Source organism: Ostrinia nubilalis, chromosome 13, assembly GCF_963855985.1.
Source record: "Ostrinia nubilalis chromosome 13, ilOstNubi1.1, whole genome shotgun sequence".
Lineage (NCBI taxonomy): Eukaryota > Metazoa > Arthropoda > Insecta > Lepidoptera > Crambidae > Ostrinia > Ostrinia nubilalis.
The window spans coordinates 14,760,541-14,784,395 of NC_087100.1; the positions used below are offsets into that span (position 1 = coordinate 14,760,541).

Here is a 23,855-nt window from a genome sequence, read left to right on the forward strand (position 1 = left end):
CATATCTTCCTTCTAGTCAGCAGGGGTACGCCGTGACAACAGAGGGCCCCCGCTGAAAATCAGTTTCAAGACAAGCCCTGGCGGTCTTGATGTACGCTGAGCGGGGTGCCTTTTTATCAAAGGGGCACAAGCAGTTAATTGTCTACTTGTATATTTCTCTCTTACAAATAAAAAGTTTTCTATTCTATTCTTCTGACATCTTCTTCTCATTCCAGGTGTGGGAAGAACCCGAATACCTGCTACCAGAGTCAGATTCCACCAGTGCGGGGTGGTCGCGGGACGCTCACGCGACGCGCGCGCGCCGATTATGCGGCGACTGGGGCGGCAAGCTGAAGTTACTGCGATACCAGTCCAGGACCAACGAGCTGCGCCTGCGGTTTCGATCCGACCACTCGAGACACTTCGCGGGGTTCAAGGCCAAGATTACTGTTGCTGATTGTGAGTAGATAGTTTTTAATCATTCACAGGTATTTTCGTGACATTCCGAGCACTTTTATTGTTCGACTTCTTCTCCTGATTATTCGCCGACATAAGTCGGACATCCAACTTCATCATTAGCCAGCTGCTTGCCACTGATAGATGAAAGCAAAATCGCTGTCACAGCACAGTAGAAGTTACATTCCCAAGCGCCAGATTTTGGTCCAACAAAGATATTTCAATCGTAAGCTTGAAAAATCCTTTCAGCTTTAAAGAAGCTTCGTTGTGTGCTTTCAATAATGTTGCCTCAAAAGCAGCATTCAATACACCTGTTGACGTTTCAAGAACATCGCGAACAAGGCTACTAAGCTTTCAAAAGCTCACGTGGAACAATGAATTCGCTCGGCTCAGTGGCACAGCATGGTAATCTACAAAAAAAAGCTGTATTTTCAATTTCAACTCCGTACTCCTATTCCGGTTTCAATGGAACCCGGAACGGATGTGTTTAGGGTTGTCGACATCGATAAATTAATATTTCAGTGCTTTTCTGCTATCGCGTGAATCAATATGTCCATTATCCGTGTTTCGTAAGAAATTATGTGGAAATTCGTAAAATATGGTGTATATATACACCATAAAAACAAAGCATGACGTATAAATTTATTTGGGTAATTAATGAATTTGGCTTACAATCACAACATCTACTTACATTCCGTTTATGTACTATCGGCAACAGTGTTAACTACCCAATTCCCGTCATGTCATCTCGTTCTATCGCAAAGAATCACCATTTGACGAGAGCGAGAGCAAAAACGGAAATGGATAGTTAACAGTGTGGCCGTGTGTACATAATCTTCGAGCAGATATATTTTTTACCACTTGCGATATAAATTTTTTTCGTTGTCTTTGTGTTTCTGCCGATCCCCCCATGTTATACGGTGTATTACACGAAATTCTGTTTATTATTTGCATAATGAAATCTGGCAACCCTACAGTTGCTCTACCACCAACGAGGCAACTTTTCAAAACTGTAAACTTTAACGTCCAGTCTTTAGAGTTGAATTCGCCCTATTCACCCTCGAATAGGGTTTTCAGTCTAACTAGCATTGACACAAAGTCTGTTTACATTGAAAGTTCCGCGAAAGTTTGCGTTTTAATTAACAGAATAATAGATGGGCTTGTTTTTAATAACCAACAAGTAGCTGGTTTGATGCTTTTCATTCGCTTTGGATTTTTGTTTGAGAACGACTGCAGTTTTCAGCAGTTAAATTGCGTCTTTTCAAAGAGAAAACTACTTACACTGGTCTATTACTGGTCAAGGCAAAATGTTATGAATGTGTTTCACATGTTAAAGTCGAGCTGAAAACAAATAATGATATATTGAGCATGAGTGTAGCACAGCACAGCCTGAATGTAGGTACTGACGTGCTGATACGTGAATTATCCTAATTCAAATGTTCTTTATTGCTCCATGTTGTTATACAAAGGTTCTTACTTATTAGACATGGACTCGTAACATGAACCCTGCTAAGGTATTGCAACATGAGATTAATTACTAAATATTTAATTAATTGTCATAAGTATGGTAAGGTCGCTTACTATGGGCCTCATAAGAAGGCTCAAGGTCACCCAAAGGGCGATGGAGCGGGCTATGCACGGAGTTTCCCTGCGTGATCGAATCAGAAATGAGGAGATCCACAGGAGAACCAAAGTAACCGACATAGCTCGCAGAATTGCTAAAATCAAGTGGCAGTGGGCGGGGCACATAACTCGTAGAGAAAGAAAGTTCTCGAGTGGCGACCACGGGCTGGAAGACGTAGCGTGGGCAGGCCTCCTACTAGGTGGACCGACGATCTGGATAAGGTCGCGGGAAGAGCCTGGATGCGGGCAGCTCAGGACCGTTCATTGTGGAAAACTTTGGGGGAGGCCTTTGTCCAGCAGTGGACGTCATTTGGCTGAAACAACATAGCTAGAGCAATGACGTCAATGCGCCAACTATTCCGAAGCAATGTATATTAGCTTCCATTTCCACCTAAACCTTTCTAATTAGAATTCTGATCGCGATATCACAAACTAATTTACAATGAAAACCAGCCTCGAACAGTTGAAGGATTAGATTCTGGTAATCGCGTTATCTACGCAATCTAACTAAAGCTTGACACTTAACTTCGGTTCTGATTAACATACTAATTGGTTTGCAAGTGATTTAGTTTCAGTAGATTGAGTTAAAGTCGGGTACGTTTACGTAAAATAACTGTCGTAGTTTGAATGCAAATTACTACTTCTGTGTTATAGGTATTAAGTAACTCCTACATAGTGTGGTCATGTGCTTGTTGATTTTTTTACACACACGTCTCTTGGTTTTACATTCCGATGGGGCACAGAGTAAATAATAATCTATTAATTGTGTTTAAATATTATTTCTTGAATTACCTGATTGTTCGAAAGAAAAACGTGTTTAGGTTAAGTTACGTTAAGTTGGATATTCTACATCTAGGTATGCTAACTTAAATTGGCAATTTTTTTTTATCCACAACGAGGAAGCTCTTGGCCTGTATCTCACCTGATGGTAAGTGATGATCAGGCCGAAGGTGGAAGCGAGCTTCACCCGGAATCCTCAACCACGGAGGAAGTGGCTATCTTACCTCTAACTGCTATTACTCAAGTTGAAAAGCATGTTTCTGAATAGAAAGCTGCCATACCATATTAGTTCCTCAATCAGTATACAACAACCGTAACCTGATGTGCGATTATTTGCCTTTAAAGCTTATTGTTCCGTGAAATTAAAAAGCTGTCAACTATCGGCTTTGTTTAGGCGACGGCTAATCCCCCATATTAGGTATATTGGAATGCCAGCCTTGCAGAAAACGAATTTGACGCGGATTATAATAAACCCCGGGCAAAACCAGTAAAGCCGTTCCCGGGAAATTTGTTACCTCCACATTCATAATTAGTGTGCCCAAACATACTTTGTGAAGGGGATATTCAAAGTGTTCTTCGTAGCGTATCTTTTTTAATACAGAGGATTTGTTGACAAATCTACCTGATGCTAAAACGAGCTAAAAATTTAGGCTTACTTACAATTTGATTACTAGTAAATTGCAAAAAGATGAGACTAAAAAACAAAGTTAAACATGCCACCAATTTATCTCAATCTAATTTTTCATTAAAGCGAGACCACACAGTAAATGTAGAGTTCGTTGTTGACCCTGACTATAAAAAAATCTACTAAATTTATAAATACAAATAAATGGGAGCTTGATAAATCACTTGCTCCAATAAACTAGTTTAACTGATGATAAATGGATGGAAAACTCTATTTTGTTATAAGCACAAAACAAATTCAAACTACAGACGGTAATTTTTACTGTATTCATTTAGGCTTTGTATTTGGGCATCCCACAGTTCACCACGTCATTATTTCAAAGCTCTCACGCTAGCATAAAAGCTTCGTTTCATTTAATCTTTTTGGACAACACGCCGCATTTTTCGTCCAAAAACTGGTCACTTCCCCGACCCGTATCAACCCAACTAACAATATTAGCGACGTTAAAACGCTGCTAAATACATCGCTCTCTTTGTCCCGGCCTTTCGTATTATTTTTACACAAAGCAGGCTATGGGTCTTTATGTTACAGACTAATTATGAGTTTACGCTAGAGCTTCAGTGTTACTAATGAAGTTGCCAGCTTTCGTTAACAATATTAATTTGGGTTGGCAGACAGTGCTTTTTTGGTAACTACTACTTTAATATAACTTCCTTTCATGCAAAAATGTAGGTATAAAATTGTATTGTGTCAAGCACAAAAAACTCTAGTGTAAATTCAAATTCAAGCAAAGATTCGAGGCTGTAACAGAATTACAATATTTAGACTTAAATCTATTCTATTGTAGATTTATTCATGATTGTCGCTTCATAGAAAGGGCTTTTGACTTTCAGATTTCGGAGAAAACTAAAGATAAATTTGATTTTCTACTTCCACAACTTAGTCTAATACTCGTTCGTTCGTTCGTTTCAGCCAAATGACGTCCACTGCTGGACAAATGCCTCCCCCAAGGTTTTCCATAATGAACGGTCATGCGCTGCCCGCATCCAGGCTCTCATACTCGTAATAGCTGCTAATGTAGTTTTTCATGCAGCTGAAATATACGGGCAGCGTAATAGCCGCTTGCTAACTAGGCCTCTTGTGCACAGACTATGATCCGCCATTATGGTATAATGATTATACTTGATGTACGTTTGAAAGCATTCATTCAGGCTTTTTGAATAGGTACACCCTTTATGTCGTATTGAGAACGATGGCATTTCTAGGCTAACAATAGTTGTAGGCAGGTAGTTATTTCGTTCTGTAATAACACTAAAGATAAGTGTGATTCAGGAGTGCGTTTGAGAGAGAGAAAATAGTATTAAAGCATAACCAGGTTCAGTTAACGGATTTCTTCATACGCACACGCTGACTAATTTAGATTATACCGATTTTAAATTGAACCCAACTGTATCTTAACCCGATAAACATAGCTCAAAAGGAATTTACGGCTACACTAGCCACCCAGCTGTCCAACCCAGAACATACTTGAAATTTCTTTGTCCGAATGGTTTTCTATTTATGCATGAACTACTTTTCAATACAAAAGAAATATGGGCAGATATTATAGGGATTCTCTCTCGTAATGCACCGAATATTAATAAAGGAAAAAATTCTGTTTTTCTCACAAAAAATAATAAGCATTTCGCATGAATGCGTTGTGTAGTCCATCCATCAAACAGTGGATACATAAGAAAGAACTGAAATAGCCCTACAGAGTCTTTGATAAATCGACTACAGGCATAAATAAATTCATAACAATGGAGAGATGTTATGGATTGGACAGGCCGAGCTATGGTAACATAGTAGGGCAGATAAGGCGCAGAGAAATATCATATTTGCTGGCTACTTATTTTGTTCTTTGCCAGTTTCTTTGAGGCGAGCTTATTGCGAAATCAGAAGAACTATATTTTCAATCGAACTGCAGAAAGTGCGTCTAAATAGACTTGAAAGATCTGAAAAGATTCTTTTGGAGGACAGACAAACCAAAAACTAGTGCATAGTTTTTGTAACTATAAGTACCTACCGTAGTATACAAAACTGACAATAGTGACTGAGTTTCTTGCGCTGCTTTTTCACAGCACTGGCCCGGTATTACTGTCCAGAAGCAATGGTAGCTTAGGGTTGGGACGAGCAAAAGTACTTTTTGGGAGCCTACTTTCATAACGATTTCAATTCGAAACAGGGAGCACTTACAAACTCTAGTTTTAAATCGATTTATATCCCTCTTTGAAATGGAATGCACTGGGCATTCCCCCGTGGCGAATGTGTGCCATAGCCCATAATGGATGTAGTTAGCGAGAGCCTCGTTTTTTTGCGTGTGAATATTTTAGAGGTGCAGCGCTGTTTCAGCTGGGCGTAGGTCGGATTGTCCCGCTGAACTGGGTCGGTTATAGTTGTTTAACTTTAACTACATCCTTTAAATCAGGCAGTAACATCGTCGTGTTATTCATCCTTTTTTATAACTTGTGGGGAAACAAAGCTTTTTGATTTATTGGTACAAAATTACGTCAAAAAAAAATTCATAATTTCTTCTTCGTGCATAAAACGCAAATAGTAAAAGGGCTAGGCATAGGCAGGATAGGCAATTCTAGTCAAAATAAAAATATAAAAAACTAGATAAACACTTTATGTTGAACTTACAAACAAATTTATCTCCGTAGTAAAGAAGATCAAAGTCACAATATAAGAAAACTAACGCCATTTAGACATCAGAAAAGGTGTTTATTTTATGAAGCAAGTTCTAACACCTCATCAATTTTTTAAACTCGTCTTATTCAAAATGTATTGAAGATGAGTCTAATTACCGAAGTTTTCGGTTACGACGACCGAACATTGTTCAAGAGGCCCTATAATAAGAAAAGTTTGCGAATAACTTATTTATAAACATCCTTTCTTGTGTTACGTAAAATTTCAGTTTCCGTAGCAACGTGATGTTTTTAATATCCCCTTTTTACTCGAATACGCCAGACATAAAGTATTTTTTCACTTTCGAGAAGCGTTTTCGAGAATCTCGATTTTTATGAAACCACGTTGGGCGCCAATTTGTAAAGTCAACAAAGTCGTTTATTTACAAAAAAAACTTCGTTTCAACTGAGTAAACTGGTGTTTTTCCTCGAATTTGCTGAAGTCAGTGATTCCAGTCGGTTATTTCCTTTTTAGGGTTCCGTACCTCAAAAGGAAAAAACGGAACCCTTATAGGATCACTTTGTTGTCCGTCTGTCCGTCCGTCCGTCTGTCAAGACCCTTTTTCTCAGGAACGCGTGGAGGTATGAAGCTGAAATTTATATCAATTACTCAGGTCTACTGTCCCTTGAAGCTGTGAAAAAATCAAACTTCTAAGCCAACGCAATCAAAAGATACAGCCGTTTATGCCGCAAATTTTCGACACTTGCAAGGGAATCAAAACCTACAGGGTGCTTCCCGTGAACTCAGAATCTTGAAATTTGGTACGAAGCAACGTCTTATAGCATAGATAAAGGAAAAATTACGAAAACCATAAATTTTTAGTTACATCACATAATATATTTTTTTTTAATAATTTTAAACTTACTACCCATTTCCTCATAAACGCGTAGTGGTATTAAATTGAAATTCATACCAAATACTCAGGTCTATAATACGTTTAAGCTGTAACAAAATCAAACTTCTATGTCAACGCAATCAAAAGAAACAGCAATTTAAGCTGCATATTTTGAAACTCGCAAGTACTCGCAAGGGAATCAAAACCTAAAGGGTACTTCCAGTCGACCTAGAATCTTGAAATTTGGCATGAAGCAACGTTTTATAGCACACATAAAGGAAAAATTCCGAAAACCTTAAATTTTTAGTTACATTACAAAATATATATTTTTTAATAAATATAAACTTATTACTTTTTTCCTCATGAACGCGTAGAGCTATCAAGTTGAAATTCATATCAAATACTTAGATCTAATTGCCTTTAACCCGTGAAAAAAAAAATTCTAAGTCAACGCAAAAACGCAAAACGCAAAAGTACAACCATTCGCATATTTTGAAACTCGCAACTACACGCAAGGGAATTAAAACCTAAAGACCACTTCCCGTTGACATAGAATCTCGAAATTTGGTAAGAAGCAATAGCTTACAGCACAGGTAACAGAAAAATTCCGAAAAGCTTAAAATTTTAAGTAGTTATACCACCAAAAAAATTGTGATTGTAAACATAATTTTAGTTACAGCAATGACAAACGATAAAGAGATCTTTGTCTTAAATTTATGCTCCTCCATCTTTCCCCATTGTAATGTAATGATTTTTTATTTTGCAATAAAAATACCATAGTTATGACTCGATTGTCGTAATGAACGAACTTTGTAAACCTTGCAGGTTTGTACGGAACCCTCGGTGCGCGAGTCCGACTCGCACTTGGCCGGTTTTTTTAATTATCTATCACTTCACACCACAGTTTCCCTACTTTATTTTTATTCAATCTATAACCTTTGTACTGACTTTCAAACTTACGACCAAAAACTTCTTTACTCACTAAAATAGCACCAATTTCCTCTTACAAATATTCCATCTGCAAACATGGTCCTTCGAACGCCAAGAACAAGCAAATACATTGGGAACCCACGGAATATTTTATCGAATGACTCCATTCGACCTTTTCCCAGCTGATTGAGTGCGGATCTATCACGGTTCACACGCACTAGACCGCTGCGACATGGCGCGTGGAGCCGGCGTGAAGTATTTACAACCTGCCTGGGGTAGGGTGGCTAGACTTTAGATACAGGACAGAAAGTAAGAAAGATTATTTATGTATTTATTTAGAACTTCCAAACATTCCATTTTCAAACATCGTTTTTATCCAGGAACAAGGTGACTCCATTCGGCCCTTTCTCAGCTGATTGAGTGCGGATCTATCACGGTTCACACGCACTAGACCGCTGCGACATGGCGCGTGGAGCCGGCGTGAAGTATTTACAACCTGCCTAGGGTAGGGTGGCTAGACTTTAGATACAGGACAAGAAGTTAAAATGATTTTTTATGTATTTTTTTAGATCCTCCAAACATTCCATTTTCAAACATCGTTCTTATCCAAGAACAAGCTGACTCCATTCGGTCCTTTCTCAGCTGATTGAGCGGATCTATAACGTTTCACACGCACTAGACCGCTGCGACATGGCGCGTGGAGCCGGCGTGAAGTATTTACAACCTGCCTGGGGTAGGGTGGCTAGACTTTAGATACAGGACAAGAAGTTAAAATGATTTTTTATGTATTTTTTTAGATCTTCCAAACATTCCATTTTCAAACATCGTTCTTATCCAAGAACAAGCTGACTACATTCGGCCATTTCTCAGCTGATTGAGTGCGGATCTATCACGTTACACGCACTAGAGTCTAGTGCGTGTAGTAGTAGTAGTAGTTTTTGAAGGCAGGACAGATATAGTTCCAAAATACTGAACTGTCCTATGCATGACATTAACAGTGGGGCGCCACCGTCAATACCGGATCTCTGGTTCCGATTTTTGCCATGTTGGAAACCGTTGAACGATGGTAGCGCCCCCCTGTCATTGAGTTTGGTGGGACAGTTCCGCGTGGGTCATCTTTAAAAAAGTATTTTTAATGTTTTTTTTAGATCTTTCAAACATTCCATTTTCAAACGTCGTCTTTCTCTATGAACAAACAAATACGGTGGAGCCTACGGAATACCATTCGGTCCTTTCCCTTCCCAGCTGATTGAGGTGATCGCTAGGTGACTGAATAGTGTTCGGAGCGCAGCCCGTGCAATGGGGCGAGCGCGCTTTATGGGACGCTACGGCCGTATAGGGTCGAGTGGATCCGGTGTTACGAATGTTTTATAACAGTTTCAAACCCTGTCATCATCACAGAATTATAAATCCTCTATTTTAGTGCTGGAAATACATACTGAAATTGTCAAGATTTTAGTGTAAAAAGATTTAGAATTTAATGAATATATTGATGCTATGTTCGGCTAAAATCATGGCCACCTGACATCTCTAGGTGACTGAATAGAGCGTTCGGAGCGGCCCGCGCAATGGGGCGAGCGCGCGAAATGGGACGAACTACGGCCGTATAGGGTCGAGTGGATCTGGTGTTACGAATGTTTTATAACGGTATCAAACCCTGCCATTCATCACAGAATTGTAAATGCTCTATTTTAGTGTTGGAAATGCATACTGAAATTGTCAAGACTTCAGTGTAAAAAGATTTAGAAGTTGATGAATATATCGATGCTATGTTCGGCTAAAATCATGGCCACCTGACATCTCTAGGTGACTGAATAGAGCGTTCGGAGCGCGGCCCGCGCAATGGGGCGAGCGCGCGAAATGGGACGAACTACGGCCGTATAGGGTCGAACGGATCCGGTGTTACGAATGTTTTTAGAACAGTCCTGATGGATGGAATGGAAACGGAAAACGTTCTATTTTGTTGCTGGAAATATTTTCGGGTTCAATTTCTATAGAAAAGACATCAAATGATGGAATATCTACATTATATCGCTATTAATCGGTATCTACCTACACTGGCGTTTGTAGATCTTATTTTAATCAGCAATTCAAGATCCTAAAATTAAGCTTTACAATGGGCACATTCTATGGCAGTCCCATAAAACTGAAAAATCTTGGCGAATTAGAAGTTTAAGTAGGACATACCTACGAGTATACAGGGTGGAAACGTTAAGTGATCTCACTCGATTATTTCTAAACTATTCAAGATATTGAAAAACTCGTTACTGATCCTGAAAGTGCTTCATGAGCTCTTTCAAACGGTACCAATTATAGGTTACAGAATAAACTGGATCTATCTGAAAATTCAATGTTTCCAGCTTCCATACTAAATGTATGCCAGACACAATATTAGAAGTGTATTTTTTTTCATTGAATAATAAACCTCTTAAAATAAACTCGTAAATTGTATTCTTATTTAAAATTATTCATGGAAAGCATTGGTTTTAGGCTTTACTTGCTATAATATTGTCAAGAGATGAGTGTCATGACTGTGGTAGTACTAAATGTATGGAAGAAGGAAACATTGAATTTTTTGATAGATCCAGTTTATTCTGTAACCTAATATTGATACCATTGGATAGAGCTTGTGAAGCACTTTTAGAATCAGTAATCAGTTTTACGATATCATGTGTAGTTTTTAAAATAATGTGACTTTACCAAATGTATGGAAGCTGGAAACATTGAATTTTCGGATAGATCCAGTTTCTTCTGTAACATATTATTAATACCGTTTGATAGAGCTCATGAAGCACTTTCAGGATCAGTAACTAGTTTTTTGATATCTTGTATAGTTTAGAAATAATCGAGTGAGATCACTTATCGTTTCCACCCTGTATAACATAGTGAGATATTTTGTCGTTGATTTTAAACAAATCTTTGTTTTATAAATACCTACGTAAGTATATTTGAGACAAAAACAAAATGTGTACCATTTACACCTAAAACGTTTTATTGCTTAGTTCGTGATATCCCTTGCTAAATTCAATTTTGATTCAAATAAACTTCTTTTGACTCCTCTCAAATGGAATTACTTACCTTTAACGTGAATTCACAATAAAGGTCTGAGCTTTTATTTGGATTACAAATTGTTTGTTCAAAGGCTTGCAAAATGTTTTTCTCATTTCTGTTTGTTGACGTCACGCGCGCAAAACCGTTGAAACTTGAATTATTTTGTTGACAGCTCAAGCTTGCATGGACGTCAAGCAGGTTCTCTTCAGCAGCCACTGTTACCTGTTCTCTGGGTACCCGAGAGCCTCATGGGTCACTGCTAAGCAGGTAAGATGAAAGCTGACAATTGTAATCTAAGAACATAATAATTCTTTTGTATTATAATTTTAGTCCATATCAAGTCTCCAGCATTGGCTAATGCCGATACCTCGAAACCTGTCGTTTAAAAATAAGTGTTTGAGATTGTCGCTCTGGCTACACTTAAAATATTTGAAGAATTCCTCCCTTAACCCTTTGCTTGCCGGACGATTAACTTCCTCTAAAAACCTTTTGATTTCGCGTCGCGGCAAGGTTAACCTATCATAAAAGGTTGTATTGTATCACCTACCATTAATTTTGCCGTGGGTTCGACTTCCACGAGCGATGTTGTGTTATTTTAAAGTAAAAGTGCAAGTAATATGGTGCCAAATAATCATTTTTTTTCTTTATTCTTTCTTTTAAAAAAACTTTGGATAAAATTCTCAATTTTTCAGATCTTTTTAATAACAATGGCTACTAGGGCATGCAAAAACCGAGCGGTTTTTTCGGTTTTTATTTTTAAAAACCTAACTAAACCGGTTTTTTCGGGTTTTTCGGGTCGACTGTTTGTAAGTAAATAAAAATGCTGCAAATTATGATAAAAATCATTTTATTTCTTTTATATTCTAGTTTGACAAGATGAAGTTACATGTTCTGAACATAATATTGTGAGATCAATTGAATAGTTTAATTAAAAATCAAATATAAAGAGATCAACAATAGGATACTTCGCTCATTAGCAAAGCAAAACCTTTGGTCAGGACTTCTTGGCGGGAATCTGAAGCGTCATGTTAGCGGTTTTAATGTGTAATAATGGTGGATTATTAACCATTGAGTGTTCGTGAACGTCCATGGGTGTGGGCAAGTGAAGCAAAACAGTGCATCGTGATTCTTCTGGTTCTCTCAAGTTGTCCATAGGAGGTCTCAGTAAAGCACCACAACTTTACTGAGACTCAAAGGGTGGGAAAGGGTATCATCTATCATCCTTCATTATATCATTACTTGATCTCATTTTGTAACTCGTATCACTTATATACTGGAAAATGGCACAAATCAAGTCGACCTCGACGTGTATTGCCAACATCATCAAAAAAGAAGAAGAACATTTGGTCATAGTTATGCTTAATTAAATAATATGTAAGTTGACACTGACAGAGACTAGCAAAGCAAAAATAATGGCGGCAATGGTCAAATACAAAGCGCGTTCCATTTTGCGCCCGCGCGCTTATAGCTTTAGCTAGAAGATACATGGAACTTTAGTTCAATACCATAGCCATAGACTATACTCTACTCATTCACATTGCATTACAATAATTGTTTTTATTGATATGACTAAAGAAGCATGTTCTTGTATGAGTTATTAAATTATCTAAAATCGTAGAAGAAAAACCGAAATAACCGAAAAACCCGGATTTATAACTGACAAAAATCGAGTTCCAAATTGTGTCGGTTATCCGGTTTTTCGGTTATCCGGTTAACCGGTTTGCATGCCCTAATGGCTACGTATCGAGTCGTAGATACATCAATAAGTTCATCCCTGTCAATAACTTTAGTCTACATTCCATTGTCACTTCAAATAATTAGACTAAATCTTCGACCTTCATTCTTCAAATCTTCTCATTTCTGATCCAATCTCCTCATTGCACGTAGGCGACACCGAGCTTCAGACTAACAACAGTACTGGAAATAACAATTACAATAAGAACGGAATAGATCGCGAAGGTTTTCCTTCCATTAAGTTTTAATTGAATCGGGCATAGACCTGCCATTAAGGTTTGCAATTCTATAGAATCCTACAAACGATATTAGACTAACAAAGTGAAACAAACTTGTTCAGTAAAAGTTTCTTTCGCTGTTCTTGTTATTGTAATTTTCCCCGAGGTGAGGGTGGATTTTCTCGTAATCCTTTTCCCTGATAGAACTTTCTCTTCAACGTCTGAAAAGTGATATTGTTGGGAATCTTTCGCCAATTGTAATATGATAAGTGTAAGCCTACTTTGTTTTCAAAGTAATATAATATCTTTCGGATACTTGCCTCTCCATTGATAATAAATAACTCTGTTAAAATACGCCTCAATTTCGTCATTAATCAAACTTCTCCAACAAATAAGCCAATGCGAAACTTTTTTATTGAATCTTACTTTTAAGAGGATAAGAAAGAGTCGGGATAAGGTTTTGATCAATCGTTCAGATTGAATGCGATCGCTGAAAGAATATAATGATACAGACGATTAGGTAACATTTACATAGCTTTTAGCTATGGATATGGTTCTAGAGAACAATTTACGAGTTCTTTGTTCAGAAATGGACAGCTGCTCTATGTTAGCTAAGCTAAGCTTATAGTGTGCGTACTTCCATCTCAGTTTAGTACAGTGGTTCTTAACTTTTAAGTCACGAGGGACCATTTTACCGAATTTCTGTCTTGTCAGGGACCACATATTTTTTTCAAAATCTTATGAAAGGGGAGGTCGATTTCTGTCCACTGTGCGCCGTTTGCGTTGTGTTGATTCGACTTATCACGTCACGTCACTTGTTTATTACGATGTCTTCGTGGACCACTTGGAATGCCTCCAGGGACCACCAGTGGTCCGCGGACCACCGGTTAAGAACCACTGGTTTAGTACATACAATATACCACAACAGGTAGGTAGATATCTAGATAATGATAAAGTTTTAGGCAAAATAGTCGAATCATGTATAATCATGCTCTGCATAGAGCTGCGTCGAGCTTTGTGTTCACAAACCACACATCGACTTAAACATGAATAGTCGACACGAAATAAAATAAGTCGCCCATCCCGTCTGGCCAGCGTGAGGAGTGTAAGCTAAATCTTCCATTTTGGAGGTAAATTAGAGAGTCGTGCTCTTGCAAATGATGACATCATCAGATAATTAATGTTGATGTACTTAAAAGTCCCCCGTACATTTTATTCTTGTAACAAAATCTTGTTTTCAAAAGTACTTACATAGAATAGTAACATTCTGTCTTGTTCTATCCCCAAGGTGTGCGAAGGCCTAAACATGCAGCTAGCCTCCATCCACTCCCTCGAAGAAGAGCGCTTCATAATCTCCGGCATCAGACAGAGCAGCGATTACAGCGCAGGTGCCATCTACTGGTTAGGGGCCAAGCTTGGCAGGAATGCGGAGAACTTCACCTGGGTCGATGGAACTGCTGTGGGGTATCAGGGCTGGCCGCCTTATAATGAGACCGAGGACTCTGAAGACGAATGCTTGGGTGTCCAGGTATGTGTGGCTAATCTAAACTAGGAGGTATGAGTTGTCTCTTGAATGATATTCATCTAGTGTAAAATTTTTAAGTCGCTAGCTAAGGGCATTTGTGATGGTTGAATCGTTATCCTAATTAAACAGGAAACACAAATGGAGATCACAAATAAAATTACTTAGTCGAAAACTGTTAAGAAGTTGCATAATCTGTATTATGAGATCTTTAAAATACCGTTTTCTTCTCACCCTTTATCTTACCCAAACGTTGTTGCTGACTAGAAAATCAATTTAAAATAGCGAATTACCAAGTCTCGCCTCCGATAAGGATTCGATCATCGATGCTCCTGCAGTGAAAACTGAATGACCTGAGGTGGAATTGTGTAAAGCAATCGTAATCATTTGACAGTTCATAACGTACGATAAAGTCAGTTATACAAAGCGTTTGACAGAATAATCGTACGTTATGAACTGTCAAATGATAACGATTGCTTTACACAATTCCACCTCTGATCATGATGAGTCTAATCTAGGTACCAAATCGTAACTAAGCATATCTTCAAATTACTTTCCATTGCAGTGGAAGTCATCACCAATTCCATCGCAGCCGAGCGGCCTGTATTGGACGCTGCACAGATGCGGGACCACCGGGGGCTATGTGTGCAAGCGCAAGCTGAACCCTGAACATGTCGTGAGGAACAGAACTGTTGAGGGAACATCAGGTACGTAAAACTAATTTTAACTAAGTTACATTGAGAGGATGAACACGGTATGTCTTTTACTCTTTCACGCACCACATAAAAGATTTTGATAATAACTTGAGACTTTCTGAGTACATAATTTTGCGGACAGACTGATGGACTTGGCAATTGTTTTATTAGTATTGAGTTGACGGATCTCTTTGCCTCAAAGTTGACTGGTGTGGTGTGTTAATTCCATACGAACAGAATCATGTGCGCATGAATTGAATAGGGTTGTATTTTTATTGCAAAATAGCTCCTAGTACCACTACAACGACCTACTAAATTCCTGAGAGTTAATTTTGTAACTGTAATTACTGTCTATTCTAGGGGAGCTATCAAGCCCAAACCACCCAAGCCACTACGACAACGATTTAGACTACTGGGTGCACGTGGGCGGACCACCCGACACTCGCCTGGTCTTCGTCTTCAGGAAGATCGAGCTGGAGTACCAGAAGGACTGCCTCTATGACTTCATTGAGGTAAGGGACTCTTATAATTTGGGAAGGTTTCACAATCAGCGCATACATCTCACTGTCCCGAAAGTAGCTGGCATGCTCAGTGCCTTCTGCAGTCGCCAATGCCTCTCTATCTGCCCCGTTAACGGAGAGGGATGACCAGGGTTCATGGGGACCTACTACCTGAGCCAACGACTACAACAACGACTTTTACTAAGCACTGGGTGCGTCTGGCACGCTCTTGGTCTTCGTCTTGTGGAAGATCGAGCTGGAGTACCAGAAAGACTGCCTCTATGACTTTATTGAGGTAAGGGGCTCTTATGATTTGGAAAGTTCTAACCATAGAGATATAGAGAGATGCCAACTAATGCGCTGAGTTCGAATCGCAGTGTCGCATTAGAAATTCACACACACAAAGTAATCAAAATATAATGCTCGTTATCCACTGCTCAGTTCGAATAATCTTTAGCAATGTAAACTGTTTACATTATGACATCGCTGCCGTCGTCATTGCTATCACGAGCAATGTGTTCTGTTTTTGGATATATTGCTGCGACACCGGCCCCACCCCCTTGTCACATCTCCCTTAAGTTTCTGTGATTTGTGGTTCTAACAATCAGCACATATATCTCTCTTCCTTTCCCTGAAGAAGGTAGCAGTCTGAGTGCCAGCTGCAGTCACCAGTCATCTCGTTCTCCCTGACTGTTCCGTTACCGGGGCGGAATGGGGATCTACCCTGTCTCTCTCTTTCATTAACACCTTTAGCACAACTTCGCCAAGAAACCATGATAACAAAAGGATTTCGAAAGATATGGAACAATACCTATGATTTTTACAGGATTTTTTCAGATTAAACTTTAGCATGCCTTTTTCAAACTCATTTTCTTCTACTTTAATCCTAGATAAACGCAACGGATAAGTATTGCGGCTGCACACAGCTACCTCCTTGACTGCGCGACACTGGCCACCAAGAAATCAGCATTATTTTTGTCGACGACCAATTTCGCTATTCTTTTGTTTTTTCACGCTCTCGACTTTCACGTAATGCATTTCCACGTCTCGAATATGTAAATACATTCGTACAGATATTGTAAGCCATAGAATAAAAAATATATCTACCTACATGTTACGGAATCGTAAGTACGTACTGGTTTAGATTAATGACGTATCCTCGTGACGTATATGTGTTGAGCGACTTCAGGCCCATTAGTTACTTGGTTAGCTGTGTACCATTATAGTGGTCTAAACCAATCAGTTTCTAAAAGGGATTAATATACAACTTATTACGAGCAACCTCGGAAATTGCTTTGTTTAATCTCGAACGTTCGGCCTTTTCATCGATAACGGCATTGTTTGAACCCGTAAATTGGAATTGATTTCGTAATTGAGTTGCGTAAAGTATTAACGCTTCGGTGTTATCCAACCTCGTGGTTTTCAAAACATATAAACGTCCTTGCTAGTAATTATTTGTATGGATATTTGATCGAAGTATTGTGACCATTGATATGATGGAAATCCATTAACCCCTTTCGTTCAAATAACGACTTTGTAAGCAACTTTAAAACAGTCACAATAATTGGTGTAAATAAATAAAATAAATTATTAATGAATACGTGTAGGTACTAAGCGCTTGAAAAGGTAAAAGTATCAGTTGCGATTGCGGTCAAATACCTGCCTTGTTCTGCAAAAAAAATCAAGAGATCGATTAAGTTTAGTGATATATGAATTTACTTATAGATCTTTCTGGAAACTTGATTTTAGACACAATAAGATTCCCTTTGAATAAAAATAATGTAACCTGCCTACTTACTTGATTTCCTTCAAAAAATAGTTTCAAGTCAGTTCCACTAGCTTTTAAAGAAGATATTTTTCTCATCCAGCTCCGAGATCCGCTCAGCCAGAAATCTTCCCGGTACTGCGGATCGGTGGGCGAGACGCGCTGGGTGGCCGGCGGGAACAAAGCCGACCTGCACTTCCACTCCGACTACAAGTAAGCATAGAACAAAGACACGATTGTTAAGGAACTAAAGACACTATTGTTGTAGCTAAGAAATGATTGCAGTTTTGATTGTAAATTAGAAGATTGACTTAAATAGGAAGATAAACGAATTTAACTTAGTGACGTTCTATCATAATTTTACGAGGGCTTCATCCGAAGAAATTAGAAGAATAATATTGTAGCTGCACGAAACCATTATTCTTTTAATTCCAAGGAATGAAGCTCGATGTAGTAGGTATTATTATTAGTAGGTAAAACACCTCGCAGGCTGCAGACTTTTTGTCAACCGACAGTTTAGTCGGGCTGTTCATCAGTATGAACATCAATGAAAGTAACGTAAATTACACCGATTTGGTATCAGCCTCAAACAAATTTGAAGTGGAGCAAACTATCGGCCGACTAATTCCGTACCCTTTTAAAATATAAGTTTAAAAATACCAACCGAATTAAAAACCTCCTCTTTTTTGAAAAATTCTACAATCTCCAAAACACTTAGCTACTTAAAGGTAAGTACGCCTAGCTGAAAGCCTACAAAATACAGAAACGTGTTATCCGTGAGACGCCCCGCGGCAAGCAGAGACGATTCTCGTGTAATAGAGATCATCCCCAAACAAAGAAACGTTTCAGATTCTCTTTCAAAGGAAATCTACAAACTGTCGGTAGGATTTATGACTTGATAAATTATTTGGAATAAATTCGAAATGGCAGCAATCAACATTGTGTCATAACATTTAACAAATTTTTCACTTGAGAAAAGTAAGATTTGATATTTTTTTCTAATTCTAAATTGTCGAGAATCGTCCTCAGATCGACGCAAATTACAAATCATTTAAATGTCTTGACTTACTTGAAAACTAAAACCACTCTCTGCATGGACGGATTAAACGGTCTCCGTGAAAATCGTCAAAAGAAAATTCTACTTTGCTTTTGGTAGGTACATGTTTTAAACTTTTAATATTGAAAAAGGCTCGAATAAGACCAAACGTTCTACATACCATCATCGCATCAAACATTCCACCATTCAGATGATCAATCCTTCCAGCACCCAAGGCGCGGGGTTCTCTCTAACCTGGGACGCAGTGGAACTGATCGGATGTCCATCTCAGACCTTCACCTCGAAGGAAGGAGTCCTGAGAAGTCCCAACTACCCGCACTTTCTGCTGCCGAACCTGGATTGCACCATCGATATACTTGCTCCTGCTGGTATGTATCAATTAAATCATTTCAAATGAGACATTATTAATAAGTGTGACAGCTATTCTGGTTAGTTTCCAGACCATTATTCTAATACGGATTTTTCAAATGTTATAGGCACTTGCACTTAGGCACACTGCCAAGTACTTAACGAAACGAAGCATCTTTCCTGAAGCACTACGAAGTGTCTTTTCAGCCTGATTAGTAAATTAGTTAATACATTAGTGTCACCAAGTTTAGTATTTGTTGGTATTATTAAACAAGTACTATATGATCTTGATCATTCATCATCATGTAAGCCCAAAGCAAGAAGCACCAAAAAGCACTATCATTTGATTTTGTTGATGTTAAAATTGACCTCTCTTCTTCTTCTTGTCGTGTCGATAACAAACTTAGGTAAACAGTGTCAGACCAAAACTCCGCTTGTCCCCAAAATTGATCTCTCGCATAAATGTTCTTCCTACAGTTCTTCTCTTTTATATCCTAGGAAAACGCGTATTCCTCAACATCAGCCACTTCGACTTCGGCTACGGCACCTTCGACAAAGGCGTGCCCTACAACGTGACCGACTCAGTCCCCGAAGACTCGTTCCTGGAGGTGCAGGTAGACCTGCAGACCATGCCGATCCGGCCGTTCCTGAACCAGAAGATACTGACCAATGGGCTCTTTGTGTCGCAGTCGGAGATATTGAGGTTAAGGCTGAGGACCGGGGAGAATGTCACTGGGATCGGGTTCATGGCGCATTTTAAGACGGGTAAGAAAATTATAAGTGCTTTCCTTGTTGTTTTTAGGAAGAATCTAACTAAAATGTGACTTAGGTCAATGTTGTCTGAAATTATATTCGTAAAGTAATCGCTTGCCAAAAAGTTGTTCTTTGAAAAGATTTTGGTAAAATACTCTTTATAAATTTAATTAGATGGATTCGGGGTTATTCCAAAAAACTTTCTTGAAGTTTCGAATGTTGCCTTCCCTCTCACGTAAAGCGAGATGTTAAGGTGAGTGACGGTGACACATACACCCGAAACAGCGTTTCGGAGTAGCCCTGTTTTAACCTTATGGTATGATGATAGTGAAATATGCTGATGATGAATATGACATTTCCTCAGTGGGGTTTCTCAACCTAAGCCACGTGGTGGAATTACGGTCGGCTCGCGGCGGCCGCCTCGCTCCGCCCAACTATCCCGGCGCCGCGCCCTCTCAGGCGTTAGTCCGCGCGAGAATACTGGCACCACCGAGGCATACGCTGGCGATAGCCTTACACGCTGCGAGGCTGGCTACACCCCCTGTTGCTGAGGACGAAGACTCCAAGAGTGAACCGTGTGGAGAAAACAACGGGTGGATCGAGGTAAGTTCAATGAAACCCAATGCCGCACTTACGCAAGCACTGATCCGTGCAAGGCTGCTAGCACCACCGAGACACACGCTAGCGATAGCGCTACACGCAGCGAGGCTGGCTACACCCCCTGTGGCTGAGGATGAAGACTCCAAGAATGAACCGTGTGGAGAAAACAATGGGTGGATCGAGGTAAGTCTATCACCCCAAGGGTACCACTCTCGCAAAGATACTTTAGTGAGTGTTAGCACCACCGAGACACACGCTAGCGATAGCGCTACACGCTGCGAGGCTGGCTACACCCCCTGTGGCAGATGACGAAGACTCTAAGAATGAACCATGCGGAGAAAACAATGGGTGGATCGAGGTATGTTCAATGAAACCCAGTGCCGCACTCACGCAAGCACTGATCCGAGCAAGGCTGCTAGCGCCCCCGAGACACACGCTAGCGATAGCGCTACACGCTGCGAGGTTGGCTACACCCCCTGTGGCTGAGGATGAAGACTCTAAGAATGAACCGTGTGGAGAAAACAATGGATGAATCGTGGTAAGTCTACATTCTCACAGGGATACCTTAGTGCGCGACTGCTAGCACCCCCAAGACACACGCTGGCTCTACACGCAGCTAGGCTGCCTCACTTCCTGGCTGTGACTAACAATGAAAACTCCCAAGTATGATGCGTGGACCAGACAACCGGTGGATCTAGGTAAGTTCAACTATTTCGGCGCCGCGCCCTCGCAAGCACTGATCCGTGCAAGGCTGCTAGCGCCCCCGAGACACACGCTAGCGATAGCGCTACACGCTGCGAGGCTGGCTACACCCCCTGTGGCTGAGGATGAAGACTCCAAGAATGAACCGTGCGGAGAAAACAATGGGTGGATCGAGGTAAGTTCTATTACCCCGGTATTGCGCCCGCGCAAGCGTTAATCCGCGTGAGAATACTAGCACCACCGAGACACACGCTAGCGGTAGCGCGAGGCTGGCTACACCCCCTGTGGCAGATGATGAAGACTCCAAGAATGAACCGTGTGGAGAAAACAACGGGTGGATCGAGGTAAGTTCAATGAAATCCAGTGCCGAACACACGCAAGCACTGATCCGTGCAAGGCTGCTAGCGCCCCCGAGACACACGCTAGCTATAGCGCTACACGCAGCGAGGCTGGCTACACCTCCTGTGGCTGAGGACGAAGACTCCAAGAGTGAACCGTGTGGAGAAAACAATGGATGGATCGAGGTATGCCCAACTATCCCAGCGCCGCGCCCATCGCAAGCACTGATCCGTGCAAGGCTGCTAGCACCACCGAGACACACGCTAGCAATAGCGCTACACGCAGCGAGGTTGGCTACGAAAACAATGGGTGGATCGAGGTAAGTCTATCACCCCAAGGCTACAACTCTCGCAAGGATACTATAATGAGTGCTAGCGCCCCCGAGACACACGCTAGCGATAGCGCTACACGCTGCGAGGCTGGCTACACCCCCTGTGGCAGATGATGAAGACTTCAAGAATGAACCGTGTGGAGAAAACAATGGGTGGATCGAGGTAAGTTCAATTAAACCCAGTGCCGCACTGACGCAAGCACTAATAAACTAGCGCCCCCGAGACACACGCTAGCGATAGCCTTAACACAGCGAGGTTGGCTACTCCTGCTGTGGCAGAGGACGAAGAATGAACCATGTGGAGAAAACAACGAGTGGATCGAGGTAAGTCTATTAGGATTACCCAAGGCTACATTCTCGCAAGAATACCTTAGTGCGGTACACGCTGTTGAACTTTCTTTCTTTCAACTTGCTTAGCTTGCAGGCCAATGTTCCTGCAGTGAAGGCTAAATGACTTTATGATGATTTACAAAAGCTATGCACATGTATTGCAGGTTCAAGACAGCTACACCGACAACAACGGCACGCGCTGGGTGCTGTGCGAAGCTCGAGGGGCTCCAGCGCCGCTCGTCATCCACTCGTACCTACACGCTCTTACTGTCACCACGCGCGCCGGCAGCCGCGGGCTCGCCGTCGACATCGCAGTCGCCGTCAACAAGGGTACGCGCTGTGACCTTACTGCCCCGTCTTAAGGCTCAGAGCCGCTCGTCATCCACCGTAGGCAGGGTACTCACCTAGCCGTGTAGCATGATACTGTATCAAGTGAGTACATAGGCACGAGCCCGCTGCGAGCTGCTCGCGCGTGGTTCGCAGGGAGATCACAAAGGCGGCTCGCAGTAGGATTCAGGAGCTCGCAGCCAGATACGCGATGACCGTGGACGAGCCGTACTCACTTGAAGGTTGGTTACGTTACATGCTACGTTACGTGCTACATGACAGGTGAGTACCCTTCCGTACCTGCACGCGCTCGTCACGACGCGCGCCGGCAGCTTCGGGCTCGCCGTCGACATCGCCGTCGCCGTCAACAAGGGTACGCGCTGTGGCCCTTACTGCTCCGTCTTAAGGCTCAGAGCCGCTCGTCATCCACCGTAGGCAGGGTACTCACCTAGCCGTGTAGCATGATACTGTATCAAGTGAGTACATAGGCACGAGCCCGCTGCGAGCTGCTCGCGCGTGGTTCGCAGGGAGATCACAAAGGCGGCTCGCAGTAGGATTCAGGAGCTCGCAGCCAGATACGCGATGACCGTGGACGAGCCGTACTCACTTGAAGGTTGGTTACGTTACATGCTACGTTACGTGCTACATGACAGGTGAGTACCCTTCCGTACCTGCACGCGCTCGTCACGACGCGCGCCGGCAGCTTCGGGCTCGCCGTCGACATCGCCGTCGCCGTCAACAAGGGTACGCGCTGTGGCCCTTACTGCTCCGTCTTAAGGCTCAGAGCCGCTCGTCATCCACCGTAGGCAGGGTACTCACCTAGCCGTGTAGCATGATACTGTATCAAGTGAGTACATAGGCACGAGCCCGCTGCGAGCTGCTCGCGCGTGGTTCGCAGGGAGATCGCAGCGAGCCGCCGAGTGGCGGTATCACTGCGAGCACAAAGGCGGCTCGCAGTAGGATTCAGGAGCTCGCAGCCAGATACGCGATGACCGTGGACGAGCCGTACTCACTTGAAGGTTGGTTACGTTACATGCTACGTTACGTGCTACATGACAGGTGAGTACCCTTCCGTACCTGCACGCGCTCGTCACGACGCGCGCCGGCAGCTTCGGGCTCGCCGTCGACATCGCCGTCGCCGTCAACAAGGGTACGCGCTGTGGACCTTACTGCCCCGTCTTAAGGCTCAGAGCCACTCGTCATCCACTGTACTGCATGCGCTCGTCACCACGCGCGCCGGCAGCCGCGGGCTCGCCGTCGACATCGCCGTCGCCGTCAACAAGGGTACGCGCTGTGGACCTTACTGCTATGTCTTAAGGCTCAGAGCCGCTCGTCATCCACTCGTGCCTGCACGCGCTCAGCGTCACAAGGGTACGCCGCATTGTGATCCTTAATGCACTGTCTTAAGGTTCAGAGCCGCTCGTCATCCACTGTACCTGCACGCACTTAGCATCACAAGGGTACGCCGCGCTGTGGACCTTACTGCCCTGATTTAACGTTCAAAGCCGCTTGGCTTCCACTCGTGCCTGCACGCGCTCAGCGTCACAACACAAGTATACGCCGCGTTGTGATCCTTAATGCACTGTCTTACTTTGGGACTAGAGGCGCAGTGTAAAAAAAATGACCAA

The 23,855-nt window shown here is 41.7% G+C and overlaps 1 protein-coding gene across 1 annotated transcript; it reads left to right on the plus strand.

The window, feature by feature from the left end:
- Window positions 1–365: 365 nt before the first annotated feature.
- LOC135077348 (cubilin-like) lies at window positions 366–20,730 on the plus strand. The gene is made up of 10 exons (XM_063971873.1): window positions 366–438; window positions 11,179–11,273; window positions 14,247–14,486; window positions 15,046–15,187; window positions 15,536–15,687; window positions 17,544–17,653; window positions 18,705–18,865; window positions 19,344–19,610; window positions 19,963–20,401; window positions 20,448–20,730. Exons 2-10 carry the CDS (start codon window positions 11,190–11,192, stop codon window positions 20,728–20,730), a joined length of 1,878 nt encoding a protein of 625 aa, XP_063827943.1. The 5' UTR covers window positions 366–438; window positions 11,179–11,189.
- Window positions 20,731–23,855: the final 3,125 nt, after the last annotated feature.